Genomic DNA, 27,974 nt, shown 5'->3' with positions numbered 1-27,974 from the left:
ATTATTATCTTATAATCTGATGGTGATCAATTATAACTGAAGACTCTGAATACGTCGATATAAGACTGACGGATTATTAGTTAGAAGTGATGAACCAACACAACGATGTTAATCCATTGGTTCATCAATAAGGTATTGATGGTTCATCACTTTTATATAAAGCCTCGCAAAATGTAAATAAAAGTTAATAGGCTGGTAATTTTTATTTTTTTTATTGTGATTTCTACATGATTTCTACATATTTGCTACGTAAGTGCTACACGAGTACTACGTAACTGCTACACGAGTACTACGTAACTGCTACATAAGTGCTACGTAACTGCTACACGAGTACTACGTAACTGCTACACGAGTACTACGTAACTGCTACACGAGTACTACGTAACTGCTACACGAGTACTACGTAACTGCTACACGAGTACTACGTAACTGCTACACGAGTACTACGTAACTGCTACACGAGTACTACGTAACTGCTACACAAGTACTACGTAACTGCTACATAAGTGCTACGTAACTGCTACATAAGCTACGTAACTGCTACATAAGTGCTACGTAACTGCTACATAAGCTACATAAGTGCTACGTAACTGCTACATAAGCTACGTAACTGCTACATAAGCTACGTAACTGCTACATAAGTGCTACGTAACTGCTACATAAGTGCTACGTAACTGCTACATAAGTGCTACGTAACTGCTACGTAAGTGCTACGTAACTGCTACATAAGCTACGTAACTGCTACGTAAGTGCTACTTCATACATACACATGCTTTAAAATTGGTACTTAATTTTTATGTCGTACATAAGTTTTAATATAAAAATGATCTTGATATATCCATCATCTGGGCGAGGGGGGGGGGAGAGTCTTGATGCTAGTGAAGGGCTCTTGATTTAAGAAAGTGGAGCTCTCCTCTCTTTTCTCAAACCTGATCATCTTCCTTTACGATGGTGATTCACTGCCCCTACTGATTTAGGTCTTCCATACGAATATACAATCTTTAAAAATATTTCAGATACACGTTATGTACATGATACTCTCATACTGTTGTTCCTAAATCCTAAATTCTGGCTCAGGGGTCCCCAAAGTGGTCAATATTGACACTTAAGGATCTACGGGACTATTAAAGGGGTCGATAAATGATTGGGGGTCAAAAGGGTAAGTCAGTACAAGGTTGAAACTGGTTTTAGCCATGCAAATGTATTTGTAGTAACTAACCATTATAACTCAACAATCACCAACTAAACATCAATGACCTTGTTGACACTCGCCAGATGTTTCCTTCCTGTTAATTATATCAATAGCTTCAGTAAAACGAGGTTTTGTTAAATCTTGTATTTTTCATAATTTATATATCGCCTCTTTTTTTGTGAAGTTATTACTATTATTATCTATTATTATTATTATTCGTAGTACTATTTGTTAAAGTACTATTTATTAAATTATTTTATTATAGTAAATGTTTGAGAGTCGATAAACAATGAGAAACTTTATGAAGGAGTTGGTGAAGTGAAAAGTTGGGTCACCTCTCCTCGAGAGCATACTTATACTTTTCCTCTAAACTCGAGAGCATACTTATACTTTTCCTCTAAACTCGAGAGCATACTTGTACGTTTCCTCTAAACTCGAGAGCATACTTGTACGTTTCCTCTAAACTCGAGAGCATACTTGTACTTTTCCTTTAAACTCGAGAGCATACTTGCACTTTTCCTTTAAACTCGAGAGCATACTTGCACTTTTCCTCTAAACTCGAGAGCATACTTGTACGTTTCCTCTAAACTCGAGAGCATACTTGTACTTTTCCTTTAAACTCGAGAGCATACTTGTACTTTTCCTTTAAACTCGAGAGCATACTTGCACTTTTCCTTTAAACTCGAGAGCATACTTATACTTTTCCTTTAAACTCGAGAGCATACTTATACTTTTCCTTTAAACTCGAGAGCATACTTATACTTTTCCTCTAAACTCGAGAACATACTTATACTTTTCCTTTAAACTCGAGAGCATACTTATACTTTTCCTTTAAACTCGAGAGCATACTTATACTTTTCCTTTAAACTCGAGAGCATACTTGTACTTTTCCTTTAAACTCGAGAGCATACTTATACTTTTCCTTTAAACTCGAGAGCATACTTGTACTTTTCCTTTAAACTCGAGAGCATACTTATACTTTTCCTTTAAACTCGAGAGCATACTTGTACTTTTCCTTTAAACTCGAGAGCATACTTATACTTTTCCTCTAAACTCGAGAGCATACTTGTACTTTTCCTTTAAACTCGAGAGCATACTTATACTTTTCCTCTAAACTCGAGAGCATACTTATACTTTTCCTTTAAACTCGAGAGCATACTTATACTTTTCCTTTAAACTCGAGAGCATACTTATACTTTTCCTTTAAACTCGAGAGCATACTTGTACTTTTCCTTTAAACTCGAGAGCATACTTGTACTTTTCCTTTAAACTCGAGAGCATACTTATACTTTTCCTCTAAGCTCGAGAGCATACTTATACTTTCTCTAAACTTATTAAAAACACGTAGTCAAAGAATGCATAAAATAATATGAAATAAATCAAGTTAACTTTCAAAGTTGTTCTAACTAGTATCCCCTTTGGGGGATACCAGAGAAATAGAACTGCCTTTTGCTTCCTCGGATCAAATCTAATTACCTCGTATTCCTATGGCATAATATGAGCCGTATGGGACTAGCGATTCCTATATAATATAATCATAAAATACAAATTGATAATGTATCTTCGTTTAGATAACTTAATATTTCGCTCGTTTTCTCTGCTGAATAAGGAGAAGGGCACGTAGTCCACCTTGTACCTGACCTGTGTTTCTTACACTTATGCTTCTCCGTACTGTTAGCTTCAGAATGGTTAACGGCGACTATCTTTGATTCATACAACAAAGAAGCATATTGAGTGTCAGAGAGAGAGAGTAACAATTCAACGTTATGACCATTGAAATTACATCTACCGTCATATCTGCGACATTCAGTTAGGAACCAATCTTTCTTACCATCGTAGTACCACGGGCCTCCCAACTTGCTAGGGTCGTAGCTAGGTAACGGCAGATTTTTGTTTGTTATCAACAGTCTCGATGCACTTGTTGAATTATAATCAGTAATTTCACTGAAATAGATATTATAACTTTTCAGCATCTGAAGAAACTGTCTGAAATTGACTTGAAGACTCACATTTCCGTACCAGTTATTCTGACCTTTATCTGGGCGGCTACTACTATACCAGAGCCCCTGTACATCAGGCAGTATTTTTATCAAATGTGTGTGAGACAGTTCTGTTAGGGAATGTGGTATCATTGTGGAATTTTTTATTATATCTTGAAAATCTTCTAAGTGCACCGTTCTCTGTATATCATGAACCTCTTCATAATCCAGCTCAGTTACTGAGAGTGAGTAGAGTGAAGACGGTCTCCAGCATGTATATTCCGGCCTGCCATTGCTGCTGTGTAGGATTTTGTCTTCCAAAGATTCTGCCATTATCTAAATATCTTGTTGAACGCTACTGAAATTTCTTGGATGGCTAACACCTTCTCCTGATCTGAAAAATAAATATATATAATAAGAGCAAATAATGTTTAGTGAAATATTCAACATTTCCGTTGTTGCATGTAGCATTGTATGACCCATACGGGTTTAGTACTTATTTTGTTAATAGTATCACAGAAAGGGCGCCTGTTATAAGTGGACAAGAAAAAAAAATTCTTCCCGTAAAGGTTTTGTTTATAGGTCTAGAACGCCACGATAGAATTCCAACAACTGTAAGTTTGAAAAATATAATAATCTAACAATTAACGAAAAGTAACCGAGTGAGGGAATAACGAAAGACAGGCAAGTTTTTACCGTAAGATTTTCCAGTAGACCGAAATTTATCGAGAGATTTCCGTAGAGTTTATAAGAATTACAAATTGTTCTACTCTTATTTATTATTATTATAAATTTGTGCACACATACAGAGGTACAAAAAAAATACAGATAAGAGCAGTATGCCAAAGCCACTTATACTATGCAAAGCATTACGGGCTGGCTTAAAATTAACTTAAGATTAACTAAGCAATGATGAAGTCAGTGATAAAACATTAATGTAAACAGATTACTATAAAGCACAAGTGAGTATTACAAAGACAGGTCATATGAAGGATTCTGTTAGGTAGTGTATTTAAAAAATAATAAAGTTAGATTGGGTTTTAGGTTTAACATTTATGTGATATAATTGTGAGAAACATTTAAGATATACAATTTATAAGGTTCAGTTATTCAGTATTTATTTGGTTTTGGGTGAGTAAGTGATCTTTGAGTAGAGACTTGAATTTATAAACAGGTAGTGTTTCTTTTATATTTACAGGTAATGAATTCCAGATTTTAGGGCCTTTTATGTGCATTGAGTTTTTGCATAGTGTGAGATGAACACGAGGAACATCAAAGAGTGATCTGTGCCTTGTGTTATGGTCATGTGTTCTGTTGAGGTTGGCAAGGAGATGTTTGAGTGGAGGGTTAATATCAGAGTTAAGTGTTCTATGTATGTAATAGGTGCAGTAATAAGTATGGATGTTTTGTATGGTGAGTAGGTTTAGTGTATTGAATATTGGTGGAGTGTGCTGCCTGTAGTGAGAATTTGTTATCATTCTAACTGCAGCCTTTTGTTGGGTAATTAGTGGTCTGAGATGGTTAACTGTTGTTGAGCCCCATGCACAAATTCCATAGGTGAGATAGGGGTAAATAAGAGAGTGATATAGGGCCAGGAGGGCTGACTGTGGAACATAGTACCGTATCTTCGATAGTATGCCTACAGTCTTGGAAATTTTCTTAGAAATTTGTTGTATATGTGTATGAAATTTGAGTCTATTATCAAGGTGGATTCCTAAGAATTTTCCCTCTGTTAGCTTTGTGATAGGTGATCCGTTTATCATTATGTTAAGAGGGACATCTGTAGCTCTGTTACCAAACTGAATGAAGTAGGTTTTGTCAATGTTTAGTGTAAGTTTGTTAGTCCTCATCCAGGTAGATATTTTCTGTAATTCGGTATTTACAGTATTGGCTAGTGTGACTGGGCTCGGGTGAGAGAAGACGTATGTAGTGTCATCTGCAAATAGTGTGGGTTTGAGTAATTGCGAAGCATTTGGAAGGTCATTTATGTATAGGAGAAAGAGAAGAGGGCCAAGGACACTTCCCTGTGGGACACCAACTGTAATTGGTTGCGCAGAAGAGTTTGCCCCATTTGCGTACACATATTGGCTTCTGTTGCTGAGGTATGACTTGAGGTAATTGAGGGAGTGCCCTCTTATACCATAGTGTGACAATTTTACGTGGAGCAAGTCATGGTCAACTGTATCAAAAGCTTTACGTAAGTCAATGAAGATCCCCAGTGGGACTTCTTTTTTCTCTATTGCAGTGTATATATGTTCTAGCATGTGTATAATAGCATCATTAGTATTTTTATTAGGCCTGAATCCAAATTGGCAGGGGTTGAGTATGTTTTGGGAGATAAGGTAGGAGTAGATTCGTTTATGAATTAGTTTTTCAAAGATTTTTGAGAGAGGGTGTAAGTTGGATATTGGCCTATAGTTATTCAACTCTGTTTGGTCTCCTCCTTTGTGGATCGGGGTGACCCTTGCTATTTTGAGTACTGTAGGGAAGGTGGAGGATTCAATGGATTTGTTAAAGAGTGTTGCAATGATTGGAGATAGCACTTGTGACACTTTTTTATATATAAAGGGTGGTAAGGTACTTAAATCTCCTGCCTTGTTTTTTAGTGCATTGATAATAAGGGAGACTTCGTATGGGTTAGTCGGAGCTAGGAACAGTGTGTTCGGGTAGTTGCCGGTGAGGTAGTTATTTGGTGGGGTATCTGAGCTTGGGATTTTATGGGCAAGGTTTTGTCCTATAGTGGAGAAGAAATCATTGAGTCTGTTTGCTGTTTCTGTTGGTGGGAGTTGGGGTTCATCTGATTTTGCTAATTTTATTTCGCTATTTCGTGATATCTTTTTTGTTCCCAGAATTTCAGATAGTGTTTTCCAGGTCTTTTTTATATCACCTCGTAAGTTGGATAATCTGTTCTCATAATAGTTTTTTTGCCCTTCTTATCAGGCTGGTTAGGATTGACGAGTAACGTTTTGTTTGGTCTCTGGTTATGTGACCCATTCTGTACTGTTTTTCATATTGGTGTTTTGTATTTATGGATTTGAGAATGCTGGGTGTTAGCCAGGGACTGTTCAGTCTCTTTGCTGTCATCTGTTTAGTTTTTTTAGGGCAGTGCTTGTTATAGAGGTATTGGGTCTTTTTTAGAAAATTATTAATACATTCGTTAATATCTGTATAGATTTCTAGCTCAGTGTGCCAATCAATGTTTGCTAATGCTGTTGCGAAGTTATTAATGGCTGCCTCATTGTGAAGTCTGAAGGTGACTTTAGTAGTGTCTTGGGGTAGTTTACCAAGAGTTGTTATGAGGAAAGTAGGGTAGTGGTCTGTGGTATTATCTGTAATTATGCCTGATTTTAAAGGGGATATGGTGTTGGTCCAGATGTGGTCAAGTAGGGAAACACTAGTCTCTGTAACTCTTGTAGGTTTTGTTACTGTTGGTAGTAACATACAGTTACTCATTGTGTTTGTGAATTCAGTAACGTGTGGGTCCTGGTCTTGCAGGAGATTTATATTGAAGTCACCTGAGAGTAGTAAGTGATCTTTGTTCATGCGTGCATCAGTTATCATACTTCCTAGATTTTGACTAAATTGGCTAATGTTTGACTGTGGAACTCTGTAGATGTTTATCAATGTGAGAGGTTTTTGTAGGTATTTGGATTTGAATTTAGCTATTATATATTCCCCATGTTCATCCCTTGTGCAAGTATTAGTGATACATTCTAGTTGGTCTGAGTAGTATATGGCTGTGCCACCCCCTTGTTGGTCTGGCCTACAGTTGTGTATGGCTGTGTAACCAGGAATGGCATAGACATCTGTACTATCAGGCTTTAGCCAGGTTTCAGTTAGTGTAATGATGGACATATTGGCATGTAAGGAATTTAGTAATGCTATGAGGTCATCGTAATGCTTGCTTAAAGATCTGATATTGTAGTTAAAGATAGTTATGTTGTTGTTGGCACTGAGAAGTGCCTTTGATTGTTCTGCAGTGTAGTAATTACAGTAACTGTTTGATTCATTTAAGTCATTAAATAAGAGGTTGGTATCAGGATCAATGCTTGTAATCATAAGATTTGTAGTGAATCTATAGTTAGAATTAAGTATAAAACAAAGTAAATAGTCTTAAGCTAAAAAATAGCACCTGAATTATTTAACAAATGTAAAATAATGAGCTAAGGGACTAATACAAATAAAGTGATGATCATATAATAGTGCTTGGGAATATGATAGTAGGTAGTACTATAAAGGTAATTTTTTAAAGTTATAATTATAGTTTACAATTATAATAAAAAGGGACTAATATAGGTTGTGAATAAATGAGCTTTGGAATATAATGGCAAGATTGTGAGCTTATTCTACTTTAGCACCTGAGAATAGCACCTTGATTATTTTAACAGTTGTGGATATATAAACTAGGATAGTTATATAAAGCTAAAATAAAGGAGAAAATATAAAAGGGACTAAAATTAAGTAATGGTAAGCAAAGTTAAATGGACAGATGGTAGGAATTATAATATAAACTTATAATATAAAAATACAATTTGAAATGGTACTTGCAATTGCACTAGAGTCTGGTATGGGTTGTTGACAAGATCAAGGTTATAACTATAGATTTAAATTGACAAAATAAAATTCACAATTAAAGTACCAAAAGAATAATAGTAAAAAATCACAATGGTAATGTCTTGGTTATAATGTGATAGTAAGATGGTAGACAGGTACCCAGGTACACAGGTACAAAGGATAATACAAGGTTGGGGTTGAATATAAAAACTTGAAAATTTGGCAACAAAATGTTATGGGAAGTATAAAATAATGTTTAATGTACAAAAGTAAAATTGACTGGTAGTAAATATGGTGTTTAATAAAATTTAAGTAAGTAATAATGATTACAAAAAAGTGAAATAGTAATGTTTATTTCATTCAATATTGCACTGGTAGTTATACTTGAGGTTATATGGCAGTACAAGGTAATTAAGAGTAATCTAGGATAGTAAATGTGGTATTAAAACAGGTAAAGGTAATTAGTCAAGTAATGGTTATTAAATGTCAAAAATGTTAAGAGTAAATTGAAATTTTAGTAAAAATGATATTTATTAATTTTAGTAAGTAATATCAATTGATAGTATTTAAAAAAATATGAGGTAGTAATATGGACAGAGAAAGTATCAATTCAGCTAATGTTCAAGCGAACAATAGTAAATAAGAAAATCACATAAGGTGATTTATGCTTACTAGTAAAATCACAAAATGAGGTAGTTGATTATTTAAATACTAAGAGATTGTACAATGAAATTTGAACAATAATGGAGCAAAACATACACTACACTACGTAGACTTTTAAGTTGGACATTGTTTAGTTATCATATAAACAAAATTTCTTTGCCCTCTTCCCATCTTATTCTTCTCTCTCCTTTATAATATATATATATATATATATATATATATATATATATATATATATATATATATAAACACTGATCTCTGGCTGAAGGAGACTCGAACCTACGAACCTTAGGACAAGGTACGCAGTGCTTTACCAATCTACCCACACTGGACAATACCTTGGCGTGTAGCTTGCGCTACACGTTTGATCCAAGGCAGCCAGCTTTCAGGGAGAAGATTTACAGCTTTTCATCTCATCCCCTGCATGCATCAGCCTTACTAGAGATTTTAACAATGTGTAGAGCAAGCTACACGCCAAGGTATTGTCCAGTGTGGGTAGATTGGTAAAGCCCTGCGTACCTTGTCCTAAGGTTCGCAGGTTCGAGTCTCCTTCAGCCAGAGATCAGTGTTTGTGTATATTTCGCCTGCTCTTGCGAATTAATTGTATATATATATATATATATATATATATATATATATATATATATATATATATATATATATATATATATATATATATATATATGCAATAAGATCACAGTAAACAGGTGATTTCGGAATATGCAAAACAACCACTCTGAAAAAATAGAGAAATTCCAAGCGATTTCGTGACTACTCACATTATCAAGGAACTATCATAGTTCCTTGATAATGTGAGTAGTCACGAAAGCGTTTGGAATTTCTCTATTTTTTCAGAGTGGTTGTTTTGCATATTATATATATATATATATATATATATATATATATATATATATATATATATATATATATATATATATATATATATATATATATATATATATATATATATATATATATAAGTGATTTCTCACTTTATCAAGAAACTGTAAAAACAAAAGAACAGCAAAAGACTTATAAGGCCAAGATAACAGCTCACGGTCAACATCCGACACCTCACCGTCCCTTCATGATCATTTGGGTAAGATGGTCGAGGACTTGTCAAACATAGCTTAAATTCTTTCCAAATTTTATGAATTATAAAAGATTCTAATTTGTAATCCTAAACTAATTTTCACATTAAAACCAAAACTATTTTTAGTCAACCTTGACTATTATATTTCTCTCAACCATAGACCTGCTTGATACAACTTTCTCGGGCTTTTGAAAATCAATAGGGTTGTTAAAATCTCTCACATGAATAAACAGAGAATTAGACTCTTGTCCACTTCTAATGCTCTATTTATGCTGTTGTAATCTTAGTTCAAAACTTTCCCCAGTTTGACCGTAGTAAACTTTATTACATTATTTACAAGGAATGTTGTACACAGCCGTCGGCATTTTTGGGGGGAATTTTTAATCATAATTTTTTTTTATTGTATCAAGATTTTTAGATTCAACTTTAATTTTAAAATTCATAAGTAGAGGAGGTTTATCAAGCAGGTTTTCAAGGTAAGGAAGAACCAGTATATTCTTGGGTGAATATGATTGCTTGTCTCATTTTGAATTGTATTTCTAGCAGTTTTAAAGGATTTGTGAATTAAGTGGTTGTTTTACACACACACACACACACACATATATATATATATATATATATATATATATATATATATATATATATATATATATATATATATATATATATATATGCAAAACAACCACTCTGAAAGAATAGAGAAATTCCAAGCGCTTTCGTGACTACTCACGTGAGTAGTCACGAAAGTGCTTGGAATTTCTCTATTCTTTCAGAGTGGTTGTTTTGCATATTTTGAAATCACCTGTTTACTGTGATCTTATTGCATATATATATATATATATATATATATATATATATATATATATATATATATATATATATATATATATATATATATATTCATGGGGAAGTGGAACAGAATTCTTCCTCCGTAAGCCATGCGTGTCATAAGAGGCGACTAAAATGCCGGAAACAAGGGGCTAGTAACCCCTTCTCCTGTATATATTACTAAATGTAAAAGGAGAAACTTTCGTTTTTCCTTTTGGGCCACCCTGCCTCGGTGGGATACTGCCGGTGTGTTGAAAGAAAAAAATGTAGTATATATATATATATATATATATATATATATATATATTGTGTTGGAGAGGTCTGTGCTTTGCTCAGACCTCTGCAGCACAATTGTTCTCAAAGATTTGTTACGTTATACCATGAATTAAGGAACGATTCTAGACTTCACCTTACGAAACAGACAAAGCAAATGCAATAGTAATTATGGACAAGGTAGATTATAGTGGAAAAATAAACATATTAGAAGACAGGGAAACTCAGGCGCCTCTTAAGGCTGACCAGTAGATTCATTACCCAGTTATTGCACAGAATACAACACAAGTTGCTCCTGCGAGTCCTAGGGCCAAGGGATGTATGAGTCATTTTATAAGACTTGTGAACCATTAAACACTGTTGACATTCATAGTTTTTTTTAATAAGCTGAAATAGCTAAAGCAGTAGTTAGTCGACTGTTGTGGGTGGCATCCTGGGGTACAAGACTGAAGGACCACAATGGTAATAAGACAGTCCCTCTTTCTTGGGTTATCCCGGCTGACTAACCCTCCGGGGTTAAAAATCCGAACAAAATCTTATCTGCACGTGCCAGTTGACTCAAGAATCTGGACTTAGTTACTATATAAGCGTAGAAATTTTGAAGGTAATAAGGCCTCCTGTCATGGACGAAAGAAAAACAAAATAGAAGATGAATTTCCGGCAACCACTTCCATGTTTCCCTTCAGAGACACCTAATAACATCACACAATTTAGTAAAACTAATTGGTAAATTAGTTTTGCTAATAACACACTGATAACAGTCCGAATGAACTTGCAAGTATCATACACCTGTGTTTTGAAGTTTTAAACTGATCATATGATGTGTTCTCAGTTATCACACGGAAGCCACCGCCTTATTTGCATATATAAAATGGGCAAATTGGCATTTACAGAAGCCCAACCCTTAGTGTGAAACCGATGATAATAAGTATGACAAGGACGCTCTTGAAGATCCTCGCAGGAGGAACAACAAAAATCTGACGCACACTATGTTCCGCCTCTCGGCCTCGTTCCTAGGCCTTTTGTGTATCCACATGCTCTCGTGCTACCGTCCACAGGATGGATATGGGGTGCACAATAAACTAGCCACTTCGGTGGCAAAATCAAAATCTAAATCGCCTCTCAGAGAATATATAATTTCCCGATTGTCTTCTACTTAACTATAAAAAATCACATCTATGAATAAAATGTATGTGACTGACTTCCACACACCTAATGATAAATGTCCATCGAGTGCCTCAGATCAGAGCACTCGCCTTATACCTCACCTCTAGTGGTTTTAATATTCAGCAGTAGTCTTGATGTACACCCCAAACTCTCAACTGACGCGCTGACGCGCTGATCTATATATATTTAGAAGAAAAGTTGCACCATGTGATGCAATAGTTAATGGTTGCCATTTACCCGATATGTGCGTCTCATCAGCCTTTTTTCAAATAATGATATAAATGTCAACATTAAAATGTTGACCAACAACAGACTCGTAATTGATATCTTACACTACATTACTTTTTAGGTTTCCAACAAAATATTTTTTAATACCTCAATAATGCAGTATGATAATATTTCGAGGTTATCAAGATATGGCAACTTTGTTTTTAGGGTATCGTAGGAACGCCAGACTTACGACTCTCATACGTTCATTACATACGTTCAGTACTTTATACCGAGTCTTCTGGTACCATATTTCTTACATAACAGTAGTAAATTTTAGGGATGTGCCAGTGTATCGGTATCGGCGGGTGTCAGCCAGTTTTATGGTATCGACATCAGTTTAAGAAAGGACCGATACCAACCGATACGTTTTAAAATATTAATATTAAATGTTTACTTAAAAATTTCAACAGTAAGTAGGTACGAGGATGTTAGTCACCTTACACCTGCTGTCCCTGTTCACTTAGCAGTAAGTAGGTACCTGGGTGCTAGTCACCTTACACCTGCTGTCCCTGCTCACTTAGCAGTAAGTAGGTACCTGGGTGCTAGTCACCTTACACCTGCTGTCCCTGTTCACTTAGCAGTAAGTAGGTACCTGGGTGTTAGTCACCTTACACCTGCTATCCCTGTTCACCTTGCAGTAAGTAGGTACCTGGGTGTTAGTCACCTTACACCTGCTATCCCTGTTCACCTTGCAGTAAGTAGGTACCTGGCCGGGATTACTTCCAAAAGCCTCAGTGATGAATCTTCCAACATCTAAGACACAGCTGCCTGTCTAATACAACAACAGAGGAGAGTAAGATGCCAGTGTGTAGCTACAGAACTGGCTGTTTAAAATAGCGTGAAATTTTCATTCCCGTAAAATCACCTTAATTAAATAAACTACCTCTTGTGAATGGCCTCAGTATTTAATAATTAATGCATCTTAAGGCCAGATTAGTAACTGTTTGACTTTATGTGCTAAATTGTTAATATCTTCAAAGAGGGCGGGTTACCTCCGGCAAGGGAATTGGATCTGTGCTCCAGTTCCCCGAATTAAGCCTGAATGCCTTCCACTCCCCCCCCCCATGCGCTGTATAATCCTCCGGGTTTAGCGCTTCCCCCTTGATTATAATAATAATAATACCTCCGGCAACCAGCAAGCCTTGCACCATGCTTCTAGTATCACGTTCAAGGTTACATGCGCTGAGAGTTGTTCATGTCAGTGTATACGCACTACGAGTTGTGCATCTCTAAATTTATCTGCATGGAGAGGTTTGTATGTCTGTTACGCAGGTTACTGCACTGATTTGAAGATGGTATGTATATAATGAAAGTGGTTTATACTGTAAGGAAAAGTGTTCCATAGATGTATAAATAATGTGAGTGCTTTGGGTGGACACGTATTAGACGTGGCCAGTCGGACACGTATTAGACGAACACCTGCAGGTGACTAATACCTGTTGACCCAAACCAATGGCATTATTTATATAATTATGGATCATTTTCTCCTTACAACCCCTCAAGGAAGGTTCCTTGATGTTGGTGAGGGGCTCTTGATTTAGGGAATTGGATCTGTGCTCCAGTTCCCCGAATTAAGCCTGAATGCCTTCCACATCCCCCCCCCAGGCGCTGTATAATCCTCCGGGTTTAGCGCTTCCCCCTTGATTATAATAATAATAATAATTCTCCTTACAATATGAAGTCCCACATTATGTACAAACTAACTTCGCAATAATGCAGTAGCATGCATAACAATGCTCCAGAGCATATACAATGCGAGGGAATACTTATATTGCCAGGTATCCCCTAGGCCTAGGGGATGCCTTTATTACCAGGTATCCCCGAGGGTATACCTTTATTACCAGGGATCCCCGAGGGTATACCTTTATTACCAGAGATTCCCGAGGGTATACCTTCATTACCAGTTATCCCCGATTGTATACCTTTATTACCAGAGATCCCCGAGGGTATACCTTTATTACCAGTTATCCCCGATTGTATACCTTTATTACCAGAGATCCCCGAGGGCATACCTTTATTACCAGTTATTCCCGATTGTATACCTTTCTTACCAGGGATCCCCGAGGGTATACCTTCATGCGGATGCAATTTTTTCTCCCTTCAGTTTCATTATTACTTCCTGTACAGAGTGATAAGACTTTATCACACGGACTCTTAAACTCTACACGGTGATGTAATTAGTAAAATCAGGTATACTTCAGTATACCTCTTCAGTACAGGTTTAATCTTTACCGGCTGACGCATCTTTCAGGACAGGTAACATTCACGTAGCAATAAGTTTGCCCTCTGCTTACATAGAAAAATCTTGGAATTCTTGGAATTACCTAGGAATAACTCTTCCGCTCAGCTTCAAACTTTTCTTGTTGTTGTGTCATCGTTAACACGAGGATCGACTTGTAACTTGGCTGCACGAGACACCATCTGCCGAAAATATAATATAAATCGTAATATTGATTTACATTCAGTAACTAAGGAATGACTCTTGGGATCGGCTTCAAATCAATAAAGCTGATGCATTTAATAAGGATGATACACTATAATTGTATAGTGTATAGGTGCGAATTTTAGATAGATAATACAACATGGATTGATTGAGAATAAGTTCCAAGGGTTTGAATACTTATTTTACTGAAACAGATTTATTTTTTATTAGTATTATAATTTTTATAATTATTATTGTTGTTGTTGATGTCGTTAATTATGATAATTTTGTTATTTCGTTTATTGGTAATTTTGTGTTTGCAGTTCTGGAAAGACGACAAAGGCAGGTGTAACCAGGGTAAATTTATGTGTGAAGGGGCTTGTAGTTACCTCCATGACCTGTGTAGCCGACCAACGTGTTTGGATGACCTCGACTCCCGGGTGTGCGAGGTAAGACTGTTCTTAAACGTTCATTATACTGATTGAAACCTGTTATGTTACCTCAGATTATTTCAGACCCCCACTGTGTTATATACGTGTGGCACCTGGATGAGAGATGTAACTGTCGACCCACTGGTATGTTTCTCATCCAAGGTACTTAAATTAATGTTTGTTTTTCCTGGTAAGTTGAACAGGTAGTAAGGGCTTATCTGTTCCTGGTTAATAATTTTGTTGCTGATAGATAATTTGTTAAGACTCTCATGACGAGGTGATGTATGCAACAGTGGTATTGACAACCCTTCAAAAGTAAACCAAATGATTACAAATGGTCACAAGAAGACGTTTCAATCCTTCGTAGATTATCATCATCTCAAAACTTGATGATGCTTAAGAGTTTCGTACTGTTCGAGCCAGCATAATGGAACGTTTATTCTTCATTATTTGCATATGAAAATATTGCAATAGGTTCGAAACTCGCCAAAACACACAGCTAAAAAATCTATATAAGTTCTTCTTGGCTCAGCCGAATCAACAAAACTTTCTAAATGGGTGTCTATGATACTGGCTAATTCCTGTTTCTGTCTGGGTTTGCCTCAACCCTTACCACAGCTTAACAATGAATCATGTTTGCCATGTAACTATCATGGCATCTCAAAGCAACACAAATAATCTATAATTCTCTCAGTTGTTTACAATTTTCGAATATCCTAACACTGTAGTCTGTGAATTCTCTTAAAACATATGACAGACAAATGTTATTTAGGGATAATATCTGTTTTAATATTATTTTATATGTTCGCAGATTGTGCAATCCAAGATACTCAAGTTAGAGCCAGAGGGCATGAACTTAAGTAAGTTTTAACTTTGTTTAGATATTTACACAGATAAGTAAAACCGACTTTATCTCGCTGATAACACAGTAAGTGAACATAGCACGATAATTATACTGCGATTGGCACTGATCTAGAGCGAAAATAAAACACAAGTCGTTGGAAAGAGAAACGTGGGAGAAACAGACGCAGAGCAAAGAAATTTCCCTAGGTAGATCCGTGTAAAGAATTGCAAAGTAAGGTAAGGGAATTAAATTTTCAAGGATTCGAATTCTGAGATTATAGGGACGCAATAATTCTGAGATTATAGGGATGCAATAATTCTGAGATTATAGGGATGCAATAATTCTGAGATTATAGGGATGCAATAATTCTGAGATTATAGGGATGCAATAATTCTGAGATTATAGGGATGCAATAATTCTGAGATTATAGGGATGCAATAATTCTGAGATTATAGGGATGCAATAATTCTGAGATTATAGGGATGCAATAATTCTGAGATTATAGGGATGCAATAATTCTGAGATTATAGGGATGCAATAATTCTGAGATTATAGGGATGCAATAATTCTGAGATTATAGGGATGCAATAATTCTGAGATTATAGGGATGCAATAATTCTGAGATTATAGGGATGCAATAATTCTGAGATTATAGGGATGCAATAATTCTGAGATTATAGGGATGCAATAATTCTGAGATTATAGGGATGCAATAATTCTGAGATTATAGGGATGCAATAATTCTGAGATTATAGGGATGCAATAATTCTGAGATTATAGGGATGCAATAATTCTGAGATTATAGGGATGCAATAATTCTGAGATTATAGGGATGCAATAATTCTGAGATTATAGGGATGCAATAATTCTGAGATTATAGGGATGCAATAATTCTGAGATTATAGGGATGCAATAATTCTGAGATTATTGGGATGCAATAATTCTGAGATTATAGGGATGCAATAATTCTGAGATTATAGGGATGCAATAATTCTGAGATTATAGGGATGCAATAATTCTGAGATTATTGGGATGCAATAATTCTGAGATTATAGGGATGCAATAATTCTGAGATTATAGGGATGCAATAATTCTGAGATTATAGGGATGCAATAATTCTGAGATTATAGGGATGCAATAATTCTGAGATTATAGGGATGCAATAATTCTGAGATTATAGGGATGCAATAATTCTGAGATTATTGGGATGCAATAATTCTGAGATTATAGGGATGCAATAATTCTGAGATTATAGGGATGCAATAATTCTGAGATTATAGGGATGCAATAATTCTGAGATTATTGGGATGCAATAATTCTGAGATTATAGGGATGCAATAATTCTGAGATTATAGGGATGCAATAATTCTGAGATTATAGGGATGCAATAATTCTGAGATTATAGGGATGCAATAATTCTGAGATTATAGGGATGCAATAATTCTGAGATTATAGGGATGCAATAATTCTGAGATTATAGGGATGCAATAATTCTGAGATTATAGGGATGCAATAATTCTGAGATTATAGGGATGCAATAATTCTGAGATTATTGGGATGCAATAATTCTGAGATTATAGGGATGCAATAATTCTGAGATTATAGGGATGCAATAATTCTGAGATTATAGGGATGCAATAATTCTGAGATTATAGGGATGCAATAATTCTGAGATTATTGGGATGCAATAATTCTGAGATTATAGGGATGCAATAATTCTGAGATTATAGGGATGCAATAATTCTGAGATTATAGGGATGCAATAATTCTGAGATTATAGGGATGCAATAATTCTGAGATTATTGGGATGCAATAATTCTGAGATTATAGGGATGCAATAATTCTGAGATTATAGGGATGCAATAATTCTGAGATTATAGGGATGCAATAATTCTGAGATTATAGGGATGCAATAATTCTGAGATTATAGGGATGCAATAAGGTGAGAGGCTGACACAAATATTCATATTTCCTAATATTTGTGAGATACTGAAATGAAAACTGAAAGTCTTTTCAGTTACTACTGCAACAGCCTCACACTTGGTCATGTCACAGTTACTGCAACAGCCTCACACTTGGTCATGTCACAGTTACTGCAACAGGCTCACACTTGGTCATGTCACAGTTACTGCAACAGACTCACACTTGGTCATGTCACAGTTACTGCAACAGACTCACACTTGGTCATGTCACAGTTACTGCAACAGACTCACACTTGGTCATGTCACAGTTACTGCAACAGACTCACACTTGGTCATGTCACAGTTACTGCAACAGCCTCACACTTGGTCATGTCACAGTTACTGCAACAGCCTCACACTTGGTCATGTCACAGTTACTGCAACAGACTCACACTTGGTCATGTCACAGTTACTGCAACAGACTCACACTTGGTCATGTCACAGTTACTGCAACAGCCTCACACTTGGTCATGTCACAGTTACTGCAACAGCCTCACACTTGGTCATGTCACAGTTACTGCAACAGACTCACACTTGGTCATGTCACAGTTACTGCAACAGACTCACACTTGGTCATGTCACAGTTACTGCAACAGACTCACACTTGGTCATGTCACAGTTACTGCAACAGACTCACACTTGGTCATGTCACAGTTACTGCAACAGACTCACACTTGGTCATGTCACAGTTACTGCAACAGACTCACACTTGGTCATGTCACAGTTACTGCAACAGACTCACACTTGGTCATGTCACAGTTACTGCAACAGACTCACACTTGGTCATGTCACAGTTACTGCAACAGCCTCACACTTGGTCATGTCACAGTTACTGCAACAGACTCACACTTGGTCATGTCACAGTTACTGCAACAGACTCACACTTGGTCATGTCACAGTTACTACAACAGACTCACACTTGGTCATGTCACAGTTACTGCAACAGCCTCACACTTGGTCATGTCACAGTTACTGCAACAGCCTCACACTTGGTCATGTCACAGTTACTGCAACAGACTCACACTTGGTCACGTCACAGTTACTGCAACAGACTCACACTTGGTCATGTCACAGTTACTGCAACAGCCTCACACTTGGTCATGCCACAGTTACTGCAACAGCCTCACACTTGGTCATGCCACAGTTACTGCAACAGCCTCACACTTGGTCATGCCACAGTTACTGCAACAGCCTCACACTTGGTCATGCCACAGTTACTGCAACAGCCTCACACTTGGTCATGCCACAGTTACTGCAACAGCCTCACACTTGGTCACGTCACAGTTACTGCAACAGCCTCACACTTGGTCACGTCACAGTTACTGCAACAGACTCACACTTGGTCATGTCACAGTTACTGCAACAGCCTCACACTTGGTCATGCCACAGTTACTGCAACAGCCTCACACTTGGTCATGCCACAGTTACTGCAACAGCCTCACACTTGGTCACGTCACAGTTACTGCAACAGCCTCACACTTGGTCATGTCACAGTTACTGCAACAGCCTCACACTTGGTCATGCCACAGTTACTGCAACAGCCTCACACTTGGTCATGCCACAGTTACTGCAACAGCCTCACACTTGGTCATGCCACAGTTACTGCAACAGCCTCACACTTGGTCATGCCACAGTTACTGCAACAGCCTCACACTTGGTCACGTCACAGTTACTGCAACAGCCTCACACTTGGTCATGTCACAGTTACTGCAACAGCCTCACACTTGGTCATGCCACAGTTACTGCAACAGCCTCACACTTGGTCATGCCACAGTTACTGCAACAGCCTCACACTTGGTCATGCCACAGTTACTGCAACAGCCTCACACTTGGTCACGTCACAGTTACTGCAACAGCCTCACACTTGGTCATGTCACAGTTACTGCAACAGCCTCACACTTGGTCATGCCACAGTTACTGCAACAGCCTCACACTTGGTCATGCCACAGTTACTGCAACAGCCTCACACTTGGTCACGTCACAGTTACTGCAACAGACTCACACTTGGTCATGCCACAGTTACTGCAACAGCCTCACACTTGGTCATGCCACAGTTACTGCAACAGACTCACACTTGGTCATGTCACAGTTACTGCAACAGCCTCACACTTGGTCACGTCACAGTTACTGCAACAGCCTCACACTTGGTCATGCCACAGTTACTGCAACAGCCTCACACTTGGTCATGTCACAGTTACTGCAACAGACTCACACTTGGTCATGTCACAGTTACTGCAACAGCCTCACACTTGGTCATGTCACAGTTACTGCAACAGACTCACACTTGGTCATGTCACAGTTACTGCAACAGACTCACACTTGGTCATGTCACAGTTACTGCAACAGCCTCACACTTGGTCATGTCACAGTTACTGCAACAGACTCACACTTGGTCATGTCACAGTTACTGCAACAGCCTCACACTTGGTCATGTCACAATTACTGCAACAGACTCACACTTGGTCATGTCACAGTTACTGCAACAGACTCACACTTGGTCATGTCAGTTACTGCAACAGACTCACACTTGGTCATGTCACAGTTACTGCAACAGACTCACACTTGGTCATGTCACAGTTACTGCAACAGACTCACACTTGGTCATGTCACAGTTACTGCAACAGGCTCACACTTGGTCATGTCACAGTTACTGCAACAGACTCACACTTGATCATGTCACAGTTACTGCAACAGACTCACACTTGGTCATGCCACAGTTACTGCAACAGACTCACACTTGGTCATGTCACAGTTACTGCAACAGACTCACACTTGGTCATGTCACAGTTACTGCAACAGCCTCACACTTGGTCATGTCACAGTTACTGCAACAGACTCACACTTGGTCATGTCACAGTTACTGCAACAGCCTCACACTTGGTCATGTCACAGTTACTGCAACAGACTCACACTTGGTCATGTCACAGTTACTGCAACAGACTCACACTTGGTCATGTCACAGTTACTGCAACAGACTCACACTTGGTCACGTCACAGTTACTGCAACAGACTCACACTTGGTCACGTCACAGTTACTGCAACAGACTCACACTTGGTCACGTCACAGTTACTGCAACAGCCTCACACTTGGTCATGTCACAGTTACTGCAACAGACTCACACTTGGTCATGTCACAGTTACTGCAACAGACTCACACTTGGTCATGTCACAGTTACTGCAACAGCCTCACACTTGGTCATGTCACAGTTACTGCAACAGACTCACACTTGGTCATGTCACAGTTACTGCAACAGACTCACACTTGGTCATGCCACAGTTACTGCAACAGACTCACACTTGGTCATGTCACAGTTACTGCAACAGCCTCACACTTGGTCATGTCACAGTTACTGCAACAGACTCACACTTGGTCATGTCACAGTTACTGCAACAGACTCACACTTGGTCATGTCACAGTTACTGCAACAGACTCACACTTGGTCATGTCACAGTTACTGCAACAGCCTCACACTTGGTCATGTCACAGTTACTGCAACAGCCTCACACTTGGTCACGTCACAGTTACTGCAACAGCCTCACACTTGGTCATGTCACAGTTACTGCAACAGACTCACACTTGGTCATGTCACAGTTACTGCAACAGACTCACACTTGGTCATGTCACAGTTACTGCAACAGACTCACACTTGGTCATGCCACAGTTACTGCAACAGACTCACACTTGGTCATGCCACAGTTACTGCAACAGACTCACACTTGGTCATGCCACAGTTACTGCAACAGACTCACACTTGGTCACGTCACAGTTACTGCAACAGACTCACACTTGGTCACGTCACAGTTACTGCAACAGACTCACACTTGGTCACGTCACAGTTACTGCAACAGACTCACACTTGGTCACGTCACAGTTACTGCAACAGACTCACACTTGGTCATGCCACAGTTACTGCAACAGACTCACACTTGGTCATGTCACAGTTACTGCAACAGACTCACACTTGGTCATGCCACAGTTACTGCAACAGACTCACACTTGGTCATGTCACAGTTACTGCAACAGGCTCACACTTGGTCATGCCACAGTTACTGCAACAGACTCACACTTGGTCATGTCACAGTTACTGCAACAGGCTCACACTTGGTCATGCCACAGTTACTGCAACAGACTCACACTTGGTCATGTCACAGTTACTGCAACAGGCTCACACTTGGTCATGCCACAGTTACTGCAATAGACTCACACTTGGTCATGTCACAGTTACTGCAACAGGCTCACACTTGGTCATGTCACAGTTACTGCAACAGACTCACACTTGGTCACGTCACAGGTACTGCAACAGGCTCACACTTGGTCATGCCACAGTTACTGCAACAGACTCACACTTGGTCATGCCACAGTTACTGCAACAGCCTCACACTTGGTCATGTCACAGTTACTGCAACAGACTCACACTTGGTCACGTCACAGGTACTGCAACAGGCTCACACTTTGTCATGTCACAGTTACTGCAACAGGCTCACACTTGGTCATGTCACAGTTACTGCAACAGACTCACACTTGGTCATGTCACAGTTACTGCAACAGCCTCACACTTGGTCATGTCACAGTTACTGCAACAGCCTCACACTTGGTCATGTCACAGTTACTGCAACAGACTTAAGGATTAAATCGTAACACAAATTATTGTACACGTGAGTTGCATCCTTAAGAGGCACGTAAGTTCCCCCATCTTCTAATAACATGTCCATATTTTTTCCACTATAATCTACCTTGTCCATAATTACTATTGCATTTGCTTTGTGTGTTTCGTAAGGTGAAGTCCAGGATCTTTCCTTAATTCATGGTATAACTTAACAAATCTCTAAGGCAATTGTTAAGTTATACCATGAATTAAAGAAAGATCCTGGACTTCACCTTACGAAACAGACAAAGCAAATGCAATAGTAATTATGGACAAGGTAGATTATAGTGGAAAAATGAACGTGTTATTTGTAGATGAATGGTTCAGAGAACCGACATGTTGATAAATTAGACACGTGTGCAACTCTTGGGTATCTTTATTGAGGAAACGTTTCGCCACACAGTGGCTTCATCAGTCCATACGTAGGAGAAACTTGAAGAACAGGAGGAGAATGAGGTAAACAGTCCCTCAACCTTGAGTCGATGTATTCAGTCCATCAATCTTGAATAGAATACGGCATATCAGCGGAGAGGCAGCTTATAAACCGTATGGCAGGAGAGGTGTAGAAGTCATAGGTCGTGTCACATTTGTTCAATGTGGAAGTAGGTCGTGCCCAAGATACCCAAGAGTTGCACATGTGTCTAATTTATGAACGTGTTATTATAAGACGGAGGAGCTTCCGTGCTTCTTAATGGCCCACCTGCAGTCGATAGGTTCCAAATCTAGGAGACTAACAGGAATTTGCTCAGCCGCAGAGATGGCAGAGCTGCTGGGGTCAGCGGTGAACAACACTCTCAGCAGCATCAACTCACTCAGCGACACATTTCCAAAGTGTCCCATGTTGTACACCAGAGTTGGGAACCTTTGTCTGGCATTCTTCTCCCCGGCTAAGGTCAGTAGTGGTAGAAAGTTTATTCGCTATCCATGTTTCAAAAAGTAATCAATATATTCTGAATATTTTTTTCCCTCTCCCCCGTCCTTAAAGACCCAGAAGATATTTTGATTACATGTCCGATGATTTTGCTTCGTTACATAAATAAAAATAATGAGAACCCTTCAAGGTTGGTGACTCGTCGCCAGTAAGGGGTTCTTGATCCAGGGATTTAGAGCTACAGTACTATCATTGTTGCTATAATTACCATACACTTCAACTATCACTGTCAGTCACTGCTGCAATAACTGGAAGTAAAATCACTAATAAATCACTGTCATTGTACTACTGTTCATTTTAAGCCAGGAAACTGGTGGGGTTTTGAACCTATGGCGAGTGAGTCTTAAAAGTCACAGGCCAGTGCGTTAACAACTCTACCAGCTGCCTCTAATAAGATTCATCCAACTAGGTATATTTCTGTACACCCTAGGGAGGTTAGCATAGGCCACCACTGTGACCACATATGCTGTTGTCCACACCCAGGCTGGTGTGGGATTCACCTGTATTATTATTATAATTAAAGAAAGCGCTAAACCAGGATTCACCTGTAAAAACCAGCACGTATCTCATTGTAGTCCGTTGGCCTAGTGGTTAACGCACTGGCCTGTCAGTTTTACGACTTACTGGCCTTGGGTTCAAACCCCAACCGTTCCCTGGTTTGTCGTGTTATTACGATTTCGTGAGTCATGATTTGCATTTTCCTTTCATAGTTAAAGATAATAATAATGTTGGGCGTGCAGGTGGCGTGGGCGGAGGCCAGACAGTTCTGCCACGCCATCTATGGTGATCTCTTCTCCTTCAACCAGGGCTCAACATATATTCAGCTAATCGACTACATGAAGAAATCATGTAAGCATATTCTGACTTGTTTGTTGAGTATTACTACCGCTCTTACTCCTACTATTATGGTACTAGTACAAGTGTTATGACTATCTCTACTACTACTACTACTACTACTACTAATAATAATAATAATAATATTATTTTTGTTTTAATAACGTTGAAAACAATGTCAACATGTCGGCAGCTGGTGGAAAATAACGCAGGAGTCCTTTACGGGCACGTTTCGGTCATCGATGGGTTTAAGTACACAAGAGACATGAGAGACAATGGGTTATACAGTCCCCAGGGAGTCTCATGGGTTTACGTGTAAGTAATGATAGTCGAAAGTGAATCTGAGCACTGCAGGGGACCTACTGGCCTATCGTTTAAGTATGATACTTAAACGTTTCGTCTGCGCGGTGAAAGTAATTTTAACGTCAGGTGTTCTTATATCTAACTGTTAAGAGTTTAACTCCAAGCAATCAAAACAGGAAATAGTCACCTCATTGTCAGTGATAAGATATCTAAATTCTCGAGATCAAATCAGTATTGGTTATTTTTATAAATTTCTGACCGTTTAGTAGCCAATGTTTGCAATTGTTGTTATTGAGTAAATACCACTCGTTCGTGGTTACAATAATATATATACTGCTTGTGGAGGCTACTACACCAAACGGGGAGTAGAATGAAATTATCTCTGAGGCACCCACACTATCGTGTGTCCTCGGATCATGGTGCAGCACCTAGCTCTGCTGGGTGCTTGACTCTTGTAGGATTGTATGGTCCCGTGGGTTAGAGCGTCGTAAATTTTCATTCACCATGAAGTGGGCTAAAAGAAAACGGGTTCGATCCCCAGGCTAGTTGCAGTGTTGTTATTCATTAAATACAACTTGTTCGTAGTTATAATACTATATATATATATATATATATATATATATATATATATATATATATATATATATATATATATATATATATATATATATATATATATATATATATATATATATATATATATATATATATATATATATATATATATATATATATATATATATATATTAATCACTCCCAACGAATACGCTAAGAGACAACACAATAAGTGTCAGGAGCCCAAGACTGTTCAACTGCCTCCCAGCACACATAAGGGAATTACCAATAAACCTCTGGCTGTCTTCAAGAAGGTGCTGGACAGGCACCTAATGTCAGTACCTGACCAGCCGGGCTGTGGTTTGTACGTTGGTTTGCGTGTGGCGAACAGTAACAACCTGGTTGATCAGGCCCTAATTTACCGCGAGGCCTGGTCACAGATCGGGCCCCGGGGGCGTTAATCGCCGAAACCAGGTATACTCCAGGTAGACTGTTCACAACAATGACAGGTAAACTGTTTCACAACTATGAGAGACTTAAACAGTTTTGAACAATGATTTTTACAGTGAAAAAAACGTTGACATGTGTATAAGTAGCAGTATTATACACTCCATGATGCTGGTTTATGTTACTTATCCATGTAAGTAGCAGTATTATACACTCCATGATGCTGGTTTATGTTACTTATCCATGTAAGTAGCAGTATTATACACTCCATGATGCTGGTTTATGTTACTTATCCATGTAAGTAGCAGTATTATACACTCCATGATGCTGGTTTATGTTACTTATCCATGTAAGTAGCAGTATTATACACTCCATGATGCTGGTTTATGTTACTTATCCATGTAAGTAGCAGTATTATACACTCCATGATGCTGGTTTATGTTACTTATCCATGTAAGTAGCAGTATTATACACTCCATGATGCTGGTTTATGTTACTTATCCATGTAAGTAGCAGTATTATACACTCCATGATGCTGGTTTATGTTACTTATCCATGTAAGTAGCAGTATTATACACTCCATGATGCTGGTTTATGTTACTTATCCATGTAAGTAGCAGTATTATACACTCCATGATGCTGGTTTATGTTACTTATCCATGTAAGTAGCAGTATTATACACTCCATGATGCTGGTTTATGTTACTTATCCATGTAAGTAGCAGTATTATACACTCCATGATGCTGGTTTATGTTACTTATCCATGTAAGTAGCAGTATTATACACTCCATGATGCTGGTTTATGTTACTTATCCATGTAAGTAGCAGTATTATACACTCCATGATGCTGGTTTATGTTACTTATCCATGTAAGTAGCAGTATTATACACTCCATGATGCTGGTTTATGTTACTTATCCATGTAAGTAGCAGTATTATACACTCCATGATGCTGGTTTATGTTACTTATCCATGTAAGTAGCAGTATTATACACTCCATGATGCTGGTTTATGTTACTTATCCATGTAAGTAGCAGTATTATACACTCCATGATGCTGGTTTATGTTACTTATCCATGTAAGTAGCAGTATTATACACTCCATGATGCTGGTTTATGTTACTTATCCATGTAAGTAGCAGTATTATACACTCCATGATGCTGGTTTATGTTACTTATCCATGTAAGTAGCAGTATTATACACTCCATGATGCTGGTTTATGTTACTTATCCATGTAAGTAGCAGTATTATACACTATACACTTATCCATGTAATGCTGGTTTATGTTACTTATCCATGTAAGTAGCAGTATTATACACTGCATGATGCTGGTTTATGTTACTTATCCATGTAAGTAGCAGTATTATACACTCCATGATGCTGGTTTATGTTACTTATCCATGTAAGTAGCAGTATTATACACTCATGATGCTGGTTTATGTTACTTATCCATGTAAGTAGCAGTATTATACACTCCATGATGCTGGTTTATGTTACTTATCCATGTAAGTAGCAGTATTATACACTCCATGATGCTGGTTTATGTTACTTATCCATGTAAGTAGCAGTATTATACACTCCATGATGCTGGTTTATGTTACTTATCCATGTAAGTAGCAGTATTATACACTCCATGATGCTGGTTTATGTTACTTATCCATGTAAGTAGCAGTATTATACACTCCATGATGCTGGTTTATGTTACTTATCCATGTAAGTAGCAGTATTATACACTCCATGATGCTGGTTTATGTTACTTATCCATGTAAGTAGCAGTATTATACACTCCATGATGCTGGTTTATGTTACTTATCCATGTAAGTAGCAGTATTATACACTCCATGATGCTGGTTTATGTTACTTATCCATGTAAGTAGCAGTATTATACACTCCATGATGCTGGTTTATGTTACTTATCCATGTAAGTAGCAGTATTATACACTCCATGATGCTGGTTTATGTTACTTATCCATGTAAGTAGCAGTATTATACACTCCATGATGCTGGTTTATGTTACTTATCCATGTAAGTAGCAGTATTATACACTCCATGATGCTGGTTTATGTTACTTATCCATGTAAGTAGCAGTATTATACACTCCATGATGCTGGTTTATGTTACTTATCCATGTAAGTAGCAGTATTATACACTCCATGATGCTGGTTTATGTTACTTATCCATGTAAGTAGCAGTATTATACACTCCATGATGCTGGTTTATGTTACTTATCCATGTAAGTAGCAGTATTATACACTCCATGATGCTGGTTTATGTTACTTATCCATGTAAGTAGCAGTATTATACACTCCATGATGCTGGTTTATGTTACTTATCCATGTAAGTAGCAGTATTATACACTCCATGATGCTGGTTTATGTTACTTATCCATGTAAGTAGCAGTATTATACACTCCATGATGCTGGTTTATGTTACTTATCCATGTAAGTAGCAGTATTATACACTCCATGATGCTGGTTTATGTTACTTATCCATGTAAGTAGCAGTATTATACACTCCATGATGCTGGTTTATGTTACTTATCCATGTAAGTAGCAGTATTATACACTCCATGATGCTGGTTT

At 37.9% G+C, this 27,974-nt stretch overlaps 2 protein-coding genes across 3 annotated transcripts in view; one reads left to right on the top strand and one right to left on the bottom strand.

The window, feature by feature from the left end:
• The window catches only part of LOC128696937 (uncharacterized), a 58,468-nt gene that overhangs the window by 7,864 nt on the left and 22,630 nt on the right, over window positions 1-27,974 (top strand). Inside the window, exons 4-7 of the mRNA XM_070095098.1 lie at window positions 14,765-14,890; window positions 15,684-15,732; window positions 23,073-23,215; window positions 23,995-24,103. Coding sequence (XP_069951199.1) covers window positions 14,765-14,890; window positions 15,684-15,732; window positions 23,073-23,215; window positions 23,995-24,103 — 427 coding nt within the window. The remainder of the gene's footprint in view (window positions 1-14,764; window positions 14,891-15,683; window positions 15,733-23,072; window positions 23,216-23,994; window positions 24,104-27,974) is intronic.
• On the bottom strand, window positions 191-11,940 carry LOC128696973 (uncharacterized). Of its 2 annotated transcripts, none has more exons than XM_053788420.2 (2): window positions 11,851-11,940; window positions 191-3,565 (listed from the first exon to the last, which is right to left on the bottom strand). In XM_053788420.2, the coding sequence occupies exon 2, from the start codon at window positions 3,502-3,504 to the stop codon at window positions 2,728-2,730; it is 777 nt and encodes a 258-aa protein (XP_053644395.2). In that variant the 5' UTR covers window positions 3,505-3,565; window positions 11,851-11,940; the 3' UTR covers window positions 191-2,727. The 2 variants fall into 2 exon arrangements, with proteins under 2 accessions (XP_053644395.2, XP_053644396.2); XM_053788421.2 differs by having other exon boundaries at window positions 11,795-11,910.

Source organism: Cherax quadricarinatus, chromosome 49 (genome assembly GCF_038502225.1).
Source record: "Cherax quadricarinatus isolate ZL_2023a chromosome 49, ASM3850222v1, whole genome shotgun sequence".
Taxonomy (NCBI): Eukaryota; Metazoa; Arthropoda; class Malacostraca; order Decapoda; family Parastacidae; genus Cherax; species Cherax quadricarinatus.
Note: the sequence above shows the minus strand (reverse complement) of the source record. Positions and strands in the feature narration are given on the sequence as shown.